The 17826-nt window shown below is 40.6% G+C and overlaps 3 protein-coding genes across 3 annotated transcripts; 1 reads left to right on the top strand and 2 right to left on the bottom strand.

The window, feature by feature from the left end:
• Positions 1 to 893: 893 nt before the first annotated feature.
• LOC131448280 (C-reactive protein-like) lies at positions 894 to 2549 on the bottom strand. Its single transcript, XM_058620585.1, has 3 exons — positions 2460 to 2549; positions 2310 to 2373; positions 894 to 2137 (listed from the first exon to the last, which is right to left on the bottom strand). Exons 1-3 carry the CDS (start codon positions 2460 to 2462, stop codon positions 1527 to 1529), a joined length of 678 nt encoding a protein of 225 aa, XP_058476568.1. The 5' UTR covers positions 2463 to 2549; the 3' UTR covers positions 894 to 1526.
• Positions 2550 to 4878: 2329 nt separating this feature from the next.
• On the top strand, positions 4879 to 8676 carry nubp2 (nucleotide binding protein 2 (MinD homolog, E. coli)). The gene is made up of 7 exons (XM_058620580.1): positions 4879 to 5020; positions 5326 to 5444; positions 5745 to 5943; positions 6684 to 6838; positions 7586 to 7696; positions 7873 to 7942; positions 8253 to 8676. Exons 1-7 carry the CDS (start codon positions 4990 to 4992, stop codon positions 8390 to 8392), a joined length of 825 nt encoding a protein of 274 aa, XP_058476563.1. The 5' UTR covers positions 4879 to 4989; the 3' UTR covers positions 8393 to 8676.
• A 963-nt stretch (positions 8677 to 9639) lies between these two features.
• Positions 9640 to 17339, bottom strand: atp6v0cb (ATPase H+ transporting V0 subunit cb). Its single transcript, XM_058620587.1, has 3 exons — positions 17052 to 17339; positions 11573 to 11756; positions 9640 to 10609 (listed from the first exon to the last, which is right to left on the bottom strand). The coding sequence occupies exons 1-3, from the start codon at positions 17122 to 17124 to the stop codon at positions 10405 to 10407; spliced, it is 462 nt and encodes a 153-aa protein (XP_058476570.1). The 5' UTR covers positions 17125 to 17339; the 3' UTR covers positions 9640 to 10404.
• Positions 17340 to 17826: the final 487 nt, after the last annotated feature.

Genomic DNA, 17826 nt, shown 5'->3' with positions numbered 1-17826 from the left:
GGATGGAAAAGATGGGACCACGGGCTTATTCTGAGCGGCACGATGAGAACCGACACAGCTTTGTGCAATTTCTGTTTTCTGCAAACAGAAATGATGAAACAAAATCTAAAACCTGAATTTAAAACATTCACCCTATTGTGTTGCTTTACCTAAGTTATCTTTTTACAGCAAGAGAATTTAGAAGCTATAGGAGGAAAGACTCATAAGACAACTTCTCTTAATTCCAGTTTAGTGACGGCATTTTATCAATGGAGAATACAGATAGATAGATAGAAGGATGGATGATGGATGGATGGATGGATAGATATGTCTAAAGTAATGTGCTTTTCTAGAAAAAATGATTGACAGAGGTGTGAAAGCATATTGTTTTGAAAAGCGTTTAATTTAAAAGAACACTTAAGTGAATATATACTCACTCCCTTGTTAGAAATGTAAAGATTTGTTTGACATTTGTAGAACGAAAAAAATTATTGTTAGCATCAAAGATTATGTGCAAAGACAAAATCTGCCCTAAAACGTTCTTACAGAGGAGAATTTATGAGGACACAGTAACCAGAGGCAACTTCATGGTTGCTCTTAGTGTTTGAATGATCAGATTTTGTTCTCTTTTATCATCAAAATACTGGCAAGATTCATTCTTACAATGTTTTTCACATGTAACAAACTTTTATATACAATCCCCTGATTGTAACTGATCATTATATGTATTAAATGTATCTGCAGTAAACGTACAATTTGTTCCATGAAGTGTTGGATGAAGCTTGTTGTGAAGTAGCCTGCCCCCCTGTGGACACAGCGGGCACATTGTATGCCCAGTAATCCTGAACCAACATCCTTAGACAAAGAACATGTGCATAAACTGTGGGAATCACGACGTTACCATGCATCAAAGATATTAGAGCGATGAATGAAGGTGTGAAAACACTCGGACATATTTTAGGATATGGGTTAGAGCAGGGGTGTCAAACTCATTTTTGTTCAGGGGCCACATACAGCACAATTTGATCTCAAGTGGGCCGGACCAGTAAAAATAATAAAATAATAGCATAATAACCTATGAACAACAAGAACTCCTTGCTTTTTTTTCTCCTTTGTTTTACATTTAATGAAGGATATTTTTTTACAAAACATGACATTTCTTGAGAAATATAAGTGCAATTTCAACAATATCGTGCCTAAATGTACTATTTACACATGACACTGGATCCAAAAAGGCACAAACATTTAGTCACAGGTATCTGGAAGAGAAAAATATGGTATTTGACATTACGTTTAGATTGTAATCGTAGTGTGAAATTTGAACAAATTCATCCTGTGGGCCGGATTGGACCCTCTGGCGGGCCGGTTCTGGCCCCCGGGCCGTATGTTTGACACCCCTGGGTTAGAGTCTAATATAAGTCATGGAGTGTCTCCGGACACTAACATCATCAAACACTCAACATGAGAAAAGCGATCACACACGTGTGTGTCATGCCAACACACACGTGTGAAGACTCATCCGTCTCTGCTGGAAGCTCCACACTGAGTCAGTCGTCCTCCACCACCATCACATTCCCATGCAGCTCATACTCAATAGTGGCCCAGTCAAATATGTTTCCTTTGGGCCCCTGGTGGCCATTGTTCCAGGCATGGATCGCACTCTTCGACAGCACAAAGTCCCACATATTCAGGTCAGTCATCTCCCCGACAAAGCTCTGAATGGCCTCTAGATCCCCCAGATGCTTGTCCGGGTCCTGGCCCAAGAGGATGGACCCTTTGGGACGGATGGTGTGCCCAGGTTTGTACACTTGGTAAGTACTTCGCTTCCCTTCGACCCAGAAAGCAGAAAGGCCGGTGTGAGAGTCCCAGGTCAGGCAAAGGCTGGTGCGGAAGGTGGTGAGCGGAGGCAGGTGAAAGAAAACCCCGTCCCCCCTCATGTAGAAGGATACGCGGCCGTCCTTCTCTCGCCACACGTTGAGTTCATCGTAGTCTGCTGTACGATAGGCAAACAGGATGATCTGCCGCTCCTCTGGCAGCTCGGTGGCCACGCGCATGCAGAGTGTGAAGGCCCGCAGCTCCAGCTCCTTCTGTGGGACCAGGGCCACGAAGCTGAAGTCCGTCTCATACGGGAACACCAGGACTTTGTGACTCAGACCCACTGTGAGGACATCAGGACAGAGATACAGAGAGTGAGACACCACATCCTGAGCAATGTTGATATATTTAAAAAAACAATTTTAATATATGGGATTCTTATATATATATATATATATATATATATATATACACACACATATATATGTATAGGGATTCTTTTTTTGAGAGCTTACCTTGCACAGCGAGGGACAGACGCAGAGACAAACCAAAGACAGTGAGCAGAACCACAGCAGAGTTCTGCAAATAAACAAGATAACTCTTAACAGTCATGATCTCAAAGTCAAACTGAACATTGAGTTGATGAAGGAAAGATTTCTTCTTACCATTTTGATTTTGTTTTGGTGCTGTTGTTTAGTCAGTCCCGTGATCTAATGAGCCATGCCTGATCCTCCTGATCCTCCTGATCCTCCTGATCCTCTTCCCTCCTAGCACAGAACATGATGTCAGCTCTGCAACGATGACACTTGAACAATAGGCCTGCTGTGTGAGGGCTGACTGACACTGTCCTGTGGGTGGGATTCATCCCACAGGTCACTTTAGAGTAAACATACTGTATGATTGAGTCAATGACAGAGAGCCTGTCAACATATAACATGGCTGAGGTAAGTAATAGCACATGAATCTGATGGAAAAGTATGAAGCTTCATTTGTCTTCACTCACCCTAACACGCACAAAACACAGTGATTCAGCAACTCATCCAAACATTGGAATAGATATGTTGGAGGTTTTTATCATGGACTGAGCTCACACAAGCACAAATCCAGAAATAAGATGTCTAAATAAGCACAAAACAAACAGGAATACGTCCAAATATGGAAATCACTTCCAAATAAAATATTAAGTAGACATTAAGACGTTTTAATAGATTTTGAATTGACGTGTGTCAGAGATGAGCAAAAATCCAGAAATACTCTTCTCTCACCTGATTACGCACAAAGATACAGGAACACAGGTTTAGATAGAGGGAAGGTGACTGAAGACTGCAAGGTTTGGAGTAGAGAGCCAATGCAAGGCATGGGCTGGCACATATCACTTATTTACACATTAATTTATCTTTATTTAGCCTTTATTTAACCAGGAAAAGCCTGCAAATGGCTTTTTCAAGACATGCAGCAGCAAACAAACACAGTACAAGGTTACAGACGGTCAGCAGCCACACATACTGTACTATACAAAAACATACAATAATCAAATATGCAATTTTCAGGCTCACAGTCGTAATCATAAAACCCCACAGAATCATATATATATAAAAAAACATAAATCAGCATTCCAGCGTTCTCCTAAGTTATAAAACGTAAATCTTTCTGCAGTTCAGGCAAAGACAGCAGCAAACATAAACAAAGGTACAAGTGGAGGAGACCAGAATAACCTTTTAAATGGTTTTAGTCTACGTGTAGAGACAGAATAGCAACCAGCACGCTCCTATTACAGACAGTAATGACTCTGGGACACAGAACATCTCCATAGTCCAAGACCCACATAAGCAGCAACCAGCTTCTATTTGGAGTGAAAAGAAAGTCAGGATTTAATCTGGAAATAAAAACCCTGTTTCAGTTTCAACCTTTTTACCAGCTGACTGATATGTGGAGTAAAAGAGAGCCATTCATCCATTAAATGACCTTTATTAAATTAATCTTCATGATGATACATTAGAATCAGTTCATTCAAAAGATTTGTGGAGTGGAAAAGTGTCATGTCACTACTCTTTTGTGTGTTTTTGGTTTTGCATGTGTTTTGATCATTTTTCTCACGTTGAGTGTGTTTGTGTTTGTTTTAAATCTGCAGCATTTTGTGAATATGCAGCTTGTTTCTCCGCCACATTATTTACTAATGATATATATTTATAAATAATTATGCATAATGTACCCTTTTGGGATGAAATATTTCCCTTTATGAGATACCCACACCTGTTTAAAGGATCCATCCAGTGGCTTTGGTTTGAGATCAGAGACTTTTCTTCTGTAGCAGCGATAATCCTGTCTTCTAATCCTAATCCTTCTTTAGTGGGATGTTAAAGTTTTTACTTATTTCTCTGACCAGCTCTCATGTAGATTCTGAATAGATGGCGATAAAAGGAATGATGGAGGACACAGTTTGTGGTTTAATTTGGAGGAAGGTTCTAGAGTGCCCCCTGCTGGCCAAAGCAGAGAAGAGCACCAGTGGCCTCCTGTATGCAGATCACGTGAACATGTAACAATGTCCAATCGATTAGTTTGATTAAATGTTGTTGTGTCCAGAAAATCAACGGAATTTTGGATCCATTAATTAAACATTACACGATTTATATTCAATAAACGTGATACAAGCAGATGTGATCGCTGTGCGCAGGAAGAAACAGTTTGGCATGTCATAAATATCAAAGAGACGGAGAAATTATTATTAAAATTTGACAGACATTGAAGTGGAGTTTGATTTGGAAGACATGTTACAAAAGTGACTGTTACAAAGTATTATGTAAAAAAAAAATAAAATAAAACCACAAAGTTGATTTGGAGGATATAGGTTGCAATGTAAGTTGTATAAGTTATACATTTTTCAATCTGTTTGTATGTGTGTGTGTGTATGGGCATGTATATATATGCATATATACATATTTATATTACTATTATTATTATAATAATAATAATAATAATTATTATTATTTTATTTTATTTATTTATTTTTAACAGTAATAGTACATTTAGATCAACATTTCTGATCCACACTCCATACCAGATGGTGGCGGTAATGCACCAAATCGCTATAAAACCTCATTAAAGAAGAAGTCGTGTCATGGGCGTGTCTTCCTCTGTGGCTGCGGATACGACGCGCGTGACGTTCACGGAAGTGTCACATTGATTTCCAGCATCATGTCTGTCCCAAACCTGGAGGAAAACAACGGTGAGTTTCATTGATGTGTGTTTAACTTTAATGCTTCACACTCGTGAACGTGGAGCGCGTGAGTTCCGCTTCATCCGCGTGTGTTAACTCACTGCGTGCTGTTTGTTTAGCCGACTGACATCAGATGCTTTGACCGTGTTTAAACTGATGAAACTGGTTCACACTGGATCCCGAAACTTCAGTTAAAGCAAGAGTTTCTAAGAAGACGCTGTTTGAATACTGGACGCGCGTGTTTAACTTGTGATGAACTGTGGTCCGTGACAGTGACAGTGACAGTGTGTCGTCATGTTTCCTTCCTCGTGCAGGAGACGGGAATTTGTCTCAAGTGCGTCACGTCGTGCTGATCCTGTCTGGAAAGGGCGGCGTGGGGAAAAGCACCATCACCACACAGTTGGCTCTGGCTCTCACACACGCTGGCAACAAGGTGACACACACACACACACACAGTGTATCATGTTTACTATTCCACTATTTATTTGATTTAGTTTGTTTTTCTCTACATAATGTGACCAGTGTTCAAACACACAATCTGAACCCTATTTAAGCCGAGTTACGTAAAAAGTACAGAAAATATAGAAAATTAGTAGTAAAAGACAACTTCAGTAAATCTCTTTAAGTATCAATTTACTATAGTGAAAGTAAAAAGTAATGTTTTCAATAAATACTCCTGAGTATTTGAAGTAGAAGTACACATGAATGTGAGAAGTAAAAGTGTGTTGCTCAGGTTGGTATCCTGGACACTGACCTCTGTGGACCCAGTATCCCCCGCATGCTGAGTGTCGGCCGGCCTGACGTGCACCAGTGTGACTCGGGCTGGGTTCCTGTCTACACTGATAGCCGGAAGAATCTGGCCCTGATGTCCATTGGCTTCCTATTGGCAGACCCAGATGACGCAGTGGTGTGGAGAGGGCCCAAGAAAACAGGTGTTGCACCTTTTTATAATGTTTTTGAATTGTGCTTGTGTACTAGCCTGAGTACAGCCTGAGACAGATGCTTGCTCCCAATAAAAACATGTCAACTGTGAATGGAGACACCAAGATATACAGATTTCAGCCTCATAACAAAATGAGGCTGAACCCACTTAATTTGCAATATCTTAAGAATAAATGTTCTTAGTTTAGATTTATCAGAATGTGTGTGTACATGTAGAAATGTGCTTTATAAATACACACCATTTAGACCTGTCATTTGACAGCCTCCTTCCACCTGTGGAACTTTGTGGAAATTGTAAACATTTAGTATTTAATGGATGTTAAAGAACTACAGTAGTTCATGCAATCCTTACATCTAGATTGGATTCCTTCCTGTCCTCTCTCTTGGTCCTCATCTTGCAGGCTGCAGGATCCAGATCCAGTTTCAAGGCTATTATCATAAGCAGTAGTAGTAGTTTTACCATCATTATTATGCTATGATTGAAACTGATATCAGTTGAACTTTTTTCAACAATCTATGCTACTGCATGTCCCCCATTGTTTTCTTTGCGCGGCACATGTTGGAGTCTGGTTCTGTCAGAGGTTTCTTGTGTTCTCTGCACTGATGCCTTGTGCTTGCTCATTGTTGGGGTTTCTGTGCTCTGCTATGCACAGTGCTTTGACATCACGTATGTTGTGATTGGTCGCCATGCAAATTAAAAGTGAATTCAATGAAATGTCCTGTGCTGCAGCGTTGATCGGCCAGTTTGTGTCTGATGTGGCGTGGGGAGAACTTGACGTGCTGCTCGTGGACACACCACCAGGGACATCTGATGAACATTTGGCCATACTGGAAAACCTCAAGAAGCACAGAGTGGATGGAGCCGTGTTGGTCACCACACCACAGGTATACAGTTGTAAGATTTACGGACGCGGCTGCACGCGGCATGAGCGAGAATAACAGATGATCGGTGAGGTTTTAAGAGCCACTGACACATGCTGCCGTCTACTAGCCTACCATAGCCACTTGCCTGGACTGGAAACAGCTGCCAGTGTTGACACAAACAAAAGCACAAAAAACTTTGGCCACTACTCAGAAAAGTGAAAATTCAGCATTTCTTGTTTTCACACATTATACTGTCTATGTTCAAAAATAGTGGCTCCAGGAGTCTTTTCAGAAATGTTGAGGCGTCTAAAAATATCGCTTCAGGACACACAGGACACCATAGTTTGCTCAACTGCTCGTCAAACACAGTGTCGACATAAAAACTCTCTTTAACTGCACCTGCTCCTACACTACTGACAAAGACACACATGGAAAAGCTCAGACAGTTAGAAGTAGAGAAGAACAGAAAGAGGAGCAGATTATCTCCTGCTGATGCTGAAGAAGAAGAGGGAGCGAGAGAGGGTGGATTACTGCTGCTAAACTAGCTGTTTATGTGCAGTGTGCCATTAAACTAGCACCAAAATGGTGAAAATGCCTCTTTTCTACATGTTACCGGAGTGTTTACGTTAAAAGTCTGTACAAACACTGATGATGTACATGATTCGTGTGGGATTTAGCTCAATGTTTTGGTAAAGTTGTAAATTGCATGCCATCTCACCTCGGGATTCCGAGGAGAAATTGCTCATGTTGTCTCCTTGTCTCCTTCAGGCAGTGTCTACAGGAGACGTGAGGAGAGAGATCACGTTCTGTAAGAAGACCGGGGTGCGAGTCCTGGGCGTCATCGAGAACATGAGTGGTTTTGTGTGTCCACACTGCTCTGTGAGTGTACTGCTAATGAAAATCATCCGTCACATGACGTACAGTTCATCTTAACAAGTCCACTGTCTCTGTTTTACGTGGGTTGTAAATGCATTTTCTTTCTTAAATTCCGCCCAACGTTGTTAGTGTTTGTCGTCGCCGACCGTTTTTGATTTGAATACATTTTGTCTTTTCAGGAATGTAGCAACATCTTCTCAAAGGGTGGTGGAGAGGAACTCGCCAAACTGACTGGATCAGTATTCCTAGGTGAGGATTTCATCTAATGTCACAGTACACTTTAAACATTACATTACAATATTTCCATTAACGAGACAAATCAGTCGTTCTGGTCACACGATCATCTGCTCTATGCAGTGATGATGCAGAGGATTGATCTGAGCCTGAGTCAGTGAGAGGCCCAGTGTTTCTGCCAGCATCACATTGCTTTATCATGATAGTTAGGGTTTGATATGTCTGTCACTGATTTCCACTGTGGATCATGAAGTATGCTGCTTGTATGCATATCTGGTGTGATGATGTCAAACTGGCTCATGCATCATCATTGTCTACATTTCAGGCTGTGTGCCTCTGGATCCTCAGCTGAGCAGCAGCATCGAGGAGGGCAAAGACTTCGCCGAGTTGTTTCCCGACAGCACCACGTTCAGTGCCATCAGCAGTATTTCACACACGATTCTCAACAGTCTACAAACCACATGAGCAACGACGTTAAGCTTCTGGGTGACGTTTGATTTCAGCACATAGACTTTGTAAATTAAGTACATTGCTCTTTGTTATTCGTCATTAAATGTATTTTCTACTTTGTTCCATTCAAACGTGCAGTTTAATGTAAGATGAGATGAGTCACTTTTCTTTATCTGCCATAAGTACAAGACTTGTGTGCAGTTTCCTCAGTGCTGAGGACACAGTTTGAGGCACAAAGTGTGAAGCCTGTCATCTGTCACTGCAGACTCCAACAGCAATAAATGGACATTTGCAATACATTTGCTAAAGATGTCGAGTGGTTTAGCATCATGTGTATTAGAACTGAAGATCTTTGCCCGACGGGTTCGGGCTGGAGCTGCAGATAACGATTATTTTCATAATCGGTGAATCGTTTGGTCCATAAAATGTCAGAAAACTTTAAAAAATGTTTCTTCCACAAACCAAAATGATTCACTTTGAATGATTTCTTTGTTATCCAGAGCAAAGAAATGAAGAAAATACTCACATTTAAGATGCTTAAACAACCGGAAATCTTGTTTTAATCATAAAAAACGCTTTGAACCAATTCATCGATTATCAAAATAGTTGTCGATTAATTTAGTAATCAATTATTGGATTAATAGTTTCTGCTCTAGTTTGGGCATTTTACATGGGCTCGGGCTTGTGTGGTAAACGCGCGGTCAGGTGAAGCATTTGGATTAGTGTGAGAAAGACGCGGAAGTGGATGCTGAGGAGGCAGCGGACACGCCGGGCCTTTTGGAACCCTGGACTCCCCTCGGCAAGCCCCCGTGCATAAGCGGCACGAAGACTGGCTCGCACGTGAAGTGATAATACAGGACCTCCACAAGATGGCAACATTCCTCTGGCCAGAATTTAACCAGGTGAGAATGTTGTCACACAGACAGGAATGCTGTACGTGCTCATGCCCACACTCTTCTGCAGGTGCAGAAGAGACCCACTCCTCCTCCTCCTCCTCGGCCTATTTAGAGTGCTGAGGTGAGTGTTTACAGATGCATCAACATTATTTATGGTTTTAGATAGACATGTTTTAAGTCATTACTAATGTACTACATGTTGAGTCTGAAGGAGCTTCACATGACCTGAGGTGATTCTTCCAAAACTCCAGCCTCCAATCCAACAGCAAGAAAAACACTGATCCATGCAGGACTTTAATGGCTGGGATGAGGAAGAGATGAAGTACAGCCACAGAACATGGGGGTTAAAAAGATGGAGAGATGAAGTTTGGAAATTACACTTGTGAGACCCAACATGGGACACACATACCTTTAATGCAAACAGCTGTACAACAGGAAAACATTGAAGTTTGCATAATGATTAGAATACAGCTACACACTAAACTCCCACTCCACCAGCAACGCACTAAAGGCAATCTTATTATTAAATCAAGAATGACATCCAGAGGAATCCAATCACTGAGAAACAATTAAGCCACAGTGCATTAAATCTATCTACATAGATAAATAAATGTCTGTAGATTCATGTGTATTATATCCAGGGGAGGTAAAGACTATTGCTGCATTCAACAGTTCAATCAACAATTTCTTATAAATAAAAATCAGTGGGGGGGGAAAAAGAAAATGTCTTAAGTCCATACACATTTCTCTTTACAAATATATCCTCAACATTAATGATGAGATGGTGTTGCCGCCAACATCAGTGTGGAAAGAGAACGTTGTGTGGCCTTTGGTGAACTAGTGGATGCCAGGCATCATGACCGGAAATGAGTGGAGGGGAATAAAATCTTCATACAGTTTTGAAACACGCACACAAATCACTACATTGTACATCGACGAGTTGACTATCAAATAGGAACAATTGTACACATTGTTGAGATAAGACCATATTTATAGAGCCATTTAATTAACTGTTTTCCCCACCTTCACTTGCTTCATCTTATGTGGCAAGAAACCTTTCAATATTTTCCACGTTTCAAGTTGCGACATGAAGAACAGATCTTGTAGTGGAAATACTTTGGGTTTGGGTGTTTATTTTGTGGAGAGAATAAGGGCAACAATGAGCCCATAAAGACCCAGGACCTCTGCAAAAATTAAGATGAGAATCATGCCCACAAAAAGCCTTGGCTGCTGAGCCGTGCCCCTCACGCCTGCGTCGCCCACAATGCCGATTGCAAAGCCTGCCGCCAGTCCACTGAGGCCCACACTCAGCCCAGCACCCAGGTGAAGGAAACTCCTACAGAGAAAGAGACGGTGTTAGCCCACTACTCCAGCTACTGTACATGCACACTGTTCCCCTTTCATTTAAAAGCATGCTCCACCCACTGGCATCTAAATGCAGCTGGCTCGGGTTTCAATTTCTCATAGCAAAAATCTTTTTCTCCGACTTTTAATAGAATAGGAGAGACTCCGCTTCCTGTTTGGACAGATCTGGTCGTATAGGCGCAGATCCATTCTGACATGGAACTGAAATGCTCGTCTGGACACAGAACTTGAGTTTGAACTTTTTCAAATGAATACATGGCTGTCATGGTAACATTATTTCAAGTACAACTAAACTAAACTAAACAGTGTATCTAGTTAATGTCATTTGTTGATCCAGGTGCAAATCTTAACAGTTTAATATAAAGTATATAAAATTTAACATGTGTCTCCTGCGTCCCCGTGGTCAAACACCAGCTGCTGCTGCATTCTAAATGTCACCACTCGCTCGCTTTTATCACCCTCTTGTGCAGATGCACAGATAATAGATGATAGACTTTCTGTCCCAGTCAGTGACAGAAATCTTTCAATGACATGGCTGCAACAATAAAATGCAACACTTCAACACTGACGGAATTAACACGCTACAATAGGAAACAGTTAAAAGAACAACGACGTGTGCAGTGTGATGGCTGTTTGATTCTGTTCAGGGTGGATATTACAGAGGGAATAAAGGACTTTTTGTAAATGTTTTTATGGGCCAGTGGGACTTTATAGCGACATATTTATAATGACATATTGCCTGATTTCTGTGTTGTTTATCATATCTGTCCATAGGAGGTGAACAGCGGGTGTTACCTTGGTTGACCTACTGCTATTGCTACTGGAGCTCAATATATACACACACACACACACACACACACACACACACACACACACACACACACACTGTATAACATTTGAAATTGACTTGACAAAAGAGTGAAAATGTACTCACTTGTAGAGAGACACCTCAGCGTTGATGTTGTTGGCAATCAGCACTGCTACTACCAGGCCATAGATGGCTATGATTCCCGCCATGACCACAGGGATGATGGACTTCATGATGAGCTCTGGCCTCATCACAGACATGGCGGCAATTCCTGTACCACTCTTAGCTGTGCCATAGGCAGCTCCCAGTGCTGGTGAGAAACAGAAAGAAACCTCAGTCAAGCTAAATTCAACAGACACACACTTATAATAGGCTAACCTTTTGTGACCAAAAAAATCACACACGCATGAAACACAAGTGTCACCTGTTTTTTTACATTATTGTCCACGGATAAGAAAACACAACAAAAGGAGTGTCTGCCACTGTGTGTTTTTACACAGGTATTTATGACACATCTCACCGTGAGATGGTTACTTGCTTCAGCACGGCAGCATCGTGTCACAAGCCGTCGCTGTGATGTGCCCTGCATACATCGCGTTCGAACAGGTGATAGCAGCTTGAACGCAAACTTTTAATCCCACGTACGAATATACATTCAAACAAAAATAGGACAAGATGGAGGCTGTGGCGAAGCCACAAATACACTAGGAAGCTAATCCTTAAAACTGTGGCACTGCAGGTGCAGGTAAATTTTGCACTGGTACACCTACATGACAACGTTAGGAGCACCAATCCAAAAAGTTGGTCTCGAGCCCTGTATCAGGAACAGCGTGTTTCTACAGCAGCTAGAACAGACTAAGCTTGTTTTTCACATTTTAAAATGAAAACAAACGAAGAAGAAAGGCCGTCTCTGGCATGTGAGGGCCACTAGTTTCTAGACAAACTTAGGAAAGGGAGAGTGAGCAATTATATTATGGTTTGACAAAGCCTGCATGCATGCATTTTTGAGATGCACAGAGGTGCATAAAGATAACCTCTGTAACACACAAATCAGAGGGTAAAAATCCCCAGCAACAGAACAAACAAGAACGTAGACCAAGTCCCAGACGTTTGGTTTTTTTTTATCTCGTACGTGCAATATGTGGAAAAACATTATTATTATTGCAAAGCTCTGACTCTTCACCAGTTAGTCCACCTTGTGTCATGTTCAACAGGCTGCCACCATGAAACCCATGTGGACAGTGAGTTTCATGTGTCCTTTTAGATTTGAATGCATCAGAGACCCAGGATACACACTTATCAACATCCCTGCAGTGAATAATAGACCAAAAAAAATGCACTGAATAGCATCCAACGCTAAATCAGCATCTTGGTAAGAAGGCTCTGTGTCAGGATAGTGTTCCCAACAACAGGACCAGTTTCAGGCTCGTCGTCCTAATAAAGTGAACAGAGTAATGAGCCTAATCATGTCAACAGTGGCAACAAAAGGGGAATTCATCACAAAGGTCTTCAGATAGCACCGACCATTTGATTTAGCAGAACAAGGCAGATGTGAAAGAAGAAGTGGAGCAATAGCACAACTGAACAGATTCTGTTCCACTTTTACAACTGCTGATGGTGATACCTTTACAGCAGAAATGAAAGTGTGTGGCCCTACTTTTAATTTCATAACAGACACTGCTGCATGGCTGTACAACACAATTAAATATAAATATTTTGATAGTTATTACCATTATTGAAATGATTAGTCCACTAATCGGATAATAAATACACAATTACTCAACTGCTAGTATTTCAATTTACATTGAGGTTGTTTTGGACATGTGCTACATTGTTGCTGTTACTGATACTGCTACAAAAGACATGAAGACACTTTAATTTAGGGCTGTGCAATTAATCAAAACTTGTGTTTCAATTATGATTACAGCCCCAATCACTTACAAAAACAGAGTCATCGATTTTCATTCTGAAAAGAGCGCTTTTAAGGCTGCAACGACTTCCTGCCCTGCTCGTCATCCGGCAAAAATAGAACTCACGAGTTAAAGACGCAGAATTAAAAGGTTCATTCATGTTGAATGTGTCTTCACATAACAATAATAATAATAATAATAATAATAATAATAATAATAAAAAAAAAGGTTTCACAATATAAATCCAATACATATTTCAGTCAAATTTAAAGGTTCACGTTTAATCTGAAGTTAAAAGTAAAAAGGTTATTTTGGTTTAAATATTGTTTATTTTTGTATGACACAACTGTAGCACATTCTGCTAATTAATTTAAATAAATGAAACAGGGATATAAACACAAACACATCTTTCAAATTGGGAGGTAAAAAAGCCAGAGCCCAGCGCAGGGCTCTATCAGAGCACACCTGGGACTGTGAGGAGAGACGCAGCGGATCAAAAAGACGATGACTCCGTGAACACACTAAAGGCTTGAAAGGATGGATCGTGATATTTTGAAAGCATTGGTTCAGTCGGGTCACTGTGGCAACTCTTTTTTTTTGGTGTGCCGTCTGTGTCAAGCCCTGGATGAGTAGAAAAGCTAACTCTCTCAACGTTTCAAACCTAAAGCAAACCTGGATTAAACTGAACCACTGGGACATGTTTACTTCCAATCAAGTGCTCAAGAAGGAAATGGAAGCGTCTCAGGATATCTCATTAGTTCAGAAACTGGGGCTCTGATGTTAAATGTAGCATCTGTTCTCTACATACACAAGCTGGAAAATGCTAATCTAGTTGACACTATGGCATTTGGGGAAGAACTTCAAAACGTGGTTTTATTTCCTGAATCAGCACCAATATCATTAACAAATGGTAACCGTCTTTTTCTTGGGCCATAACCTACATAACCAGAAAATGTAATTAAAATCTGACGCTATAAAAATAACCCAATTGACAAAGATAATAAACAACTTTATAACCAACACTTATTTAAGTTTCTTGAGAATAATCACTTCTCTTTGCAGATCTTTGACACTGCATCTCTGCTATATTAAGACTTATTTGCTCTAGACAGAAAGGAAGATACGGGTCAATCTTCATATATGCGCATGGTAGTCAGCCATCTAGCTTTATCCTGGGGGACGATTATAGTGGACATTCCTGTCCATCTACAGAAAAACATGTGACTATAACTGGGCACTGTTTCCACAAGCTAAACTTAGCATTTGGTTTTCCAACTTTTAAGTAATACCAACCTCTTTGTTCAGGGACTAAATTATTTAAAATCTAAATAAATTCACACATCACATTGAGCAACTGTCTTACATCCAACTGTGGATGGACCCAAACATGTCCGGGGAAATACAAAAGGTTAGGTTAAAAGGGGTTAAAGGTTGTAGTTAAGGTTTCTCGATGTAATCTTTCCTTGTATCTCCTCACACACTGTCATTCTGGAACAAATGCAATGTTTAAATTCCCCTAATGTTGGATAAAGAACTGTCCTCTCCTTACAGAATGAATAAATGTGATGCCCCTGTAATGTCAGAACAGTATTTGCTGACAAATCAGGATTATCTTGCAAAAGAATACAAATGAAATAAAAGAAATAAAGCCCATGGAGCAGCAGAACAACACAGTTATTCACTCTCAAGGAAGGCTCTCCAGTTTTACAAAATGGCATTTTGGTTGTACAGTGTAAGAAGATATGAGACCACAGCATTATGATTCACAAACAGCTGAGGAATGTCTAAAGAAAAGCAAGCTGTCATCACCAATTGCACCTCCTTCAAAAAGGGAGAGAATACAATATGAATCTAAGGTTACACAAGTAAAACCATAAAAATAATATCCAATTGATTCAATGTGTGACAAGTTCCTGGTAGAACAACAGACATAGCTGTTCTGGAAAATGGAAAGAGCCCACACATCTAGATTTCTCCTATGGGTAAAACCTTGTGACAGTCACCTGCTCTGAGCCAGGCATCTCAGGGGACAGACCTCACAACTGTCACCAGACTCACACCCTCTTACAAGCCCAGGCCAACATTTACTCAATGTTAGGTTCTTTAAGTGTGGAAAAGCAAGCAATTAGGCATGGACTGGTTTTGGGTTTCAAGGTATACCACTGTTTGAAAACCACTACAATTATTGAATCACAGTGTTCCCGTCTGTCGCTACAGGTTGGTTAAACACAGAAGTATGCCAGCCAGTAGTCTATGTGGTCTGAATGAATTGTTAACAATTAGAGGACAACAAATATTGACATTTATATGCCCAATGCAGGTCTTTAGAAGTGTGTGCAGCCATGCTGCCTTTCACTACACATAGAATGGAGAATGGACAAAAACAGGAGCACCAAGTTGCTTTTCATTTCCAGGTAGACAACCCATGGAATACCAACCAGAGCACCGTCAGTAGCTATGCATTTCCATCACTGAACCATTTAGCCATCCCAGGTCTGTCCAACAGACTGGCAGTACTACAAAGCATCTACATGCACACTATTTAATGGAGTGCTTGAATGTACCAACAACATACACATATCTTGTGTGTTGGGTTGATATTCCTGTTGAATATACTTCAATCTCTGACTATTACACAGGTCAAATTATAAAAAGGTGGGGACATAGTAAAACACATGGTAAAATATTTTTTACAGATAATTAAAATTGTAACTCTGACTATTTTAACCGACATAGCAGTAGTGGAATAGAATTACATCTTGTTAACTTCTGCGTTTTTAGTAATATAGATACTGACAAAGAGATGGAAATTCCAAGTCAAGGTCTCATCATGTGATAATCATGTGACCGTGTGTCATTCCTTTGGGCAACAAGGAAGTCATCCAGTTGATTCTGGTTTCATGTGGCTATTACATCTGTGAAGTGAAAAATGCACGTTTCGCTTGAATAACTCGCTATAAAAGTGACATTTACAGTTGGATCCACGATGATCGATGTTTCCGGGCATAGCTGCTCACGTTAACGACGCCATTTAAAAAAAAAAAGGCTCGTCACTGGTTCGAGAATTCTCAGTTTACGATATATTACATGAAATGTCATAATAATCGTTGCATACGGTTTTATCGCCCATGAACAGCGCATACACGAATCTGACACGTTACAGTAACAAGGTGAAAATGCAGCCCAGACAACTACAACATGCTAACACACCCGACATCTGTCAGAGCAAAGATACATGGAAATCACTTTGACACTGTAATTATTACACTATTAGAACAGACCACACTTTCTAGTCTGACACATTTATTTATATTATATTTCGTTTAGCTCTACAAAACAGAACCGAGCTAATGTCGAAGCCACTTCTGTAGTCGTCATCAGCTGGCTAGCTAGCCTTGACGAATCTGTGCTATCGGATGTAAAATAAAAATAAATAAATAAATGAATAAATAAATAAATGAATACAATAGGAGCGACGGACAAACTAATGTTAAATAACCGTTTTAATAACAAAGAGCCCGCTTTCCTCACACAACTCAATATAACGACAATAAACGACAGTTCGAGTTTAGCATTGCGACGTTAACGAAAGCTAGTTTGCGCACATACAGGCACACGATGGCGGATCATTCACAGTTACATCCTGTTGTCATGTCTGAATGCATCATTTTTTATTGTGAAGGTTTGATAGTTACCGCTGAACACCATCGCCGCAGAGGCACCCATCACTGCGAAGAACGGAGAATATTCGGGGGGTGGGGTCGCCATTCTTCCTCTCGGTACAAAAATAAAATTAATATACAAAATGAGTTAATAGCGGTGGATGAAAGTCGCACTTTAACCTACGATAGACCACAGTCTAGAAATGAACCCTGTGGTATTGCGAGTGCAGACTAACCACCTAACTAACAGTGTAAACGGGCTCGTCACGACTCCTCCGATAAATACCCGGCACAGGACAAAATGGCGAGGCGGAAAATGTCACCTGACTGGCAGTAACAAGAACGAGTGACGAGTGGGGTGGAGACAACGTGGGTTAATGAAACACGACCTCAGCCCGAATATGTAACAATGAAGATGAATTAAAGTGAATTAGAGTGTGTTGGGTTAGGGTTAGTGCACGTAAAGACAGTGCGTTAACGTTGTGTTTACGTGTCTTTCACTTTGAAGATCACCCCCACCACGCATCACGTTGGTGTAGTCCACTGCAGGCTTTCCCTTAACGACGCTCAGAGGCAGGATGGAGTTATAGAGAGGGTCTAATATATATATATATATATATATATATATATATATATATAACTGTTTCTGTCAAATGTACAAATGTGCTAGAGAATCCCACAGTTGATTTGTGTGATTTGCCCAAATTCCCTGTCTTGTATTCTTTATTCAAACACAATCCCTTTTTGTTGTTTCTATGCTGCCTGGCATTATGAATGAGAATTGGTTCTCATTCTTGCCTGGACTTAC

Source organism: Solea solea, chromosome 21 (genome assembly GCF_958295425.1).
Source record: "Solea solea chromosome 21, fSolSol10.1, whole genome shotgun sequence".
In the NCBI taxonomy this organism is placed as follows: domain Eukaryota; kingdom Metazoa; phylum Chordata; class Actinopteri; order Pleuronectiformes; family Soleidae; genus Solea; species Solea solea.
Note: the sequence above shows the minus strand (reverse complement) of the source record. Positions and strands in the feature narration are given on the sequence as shown.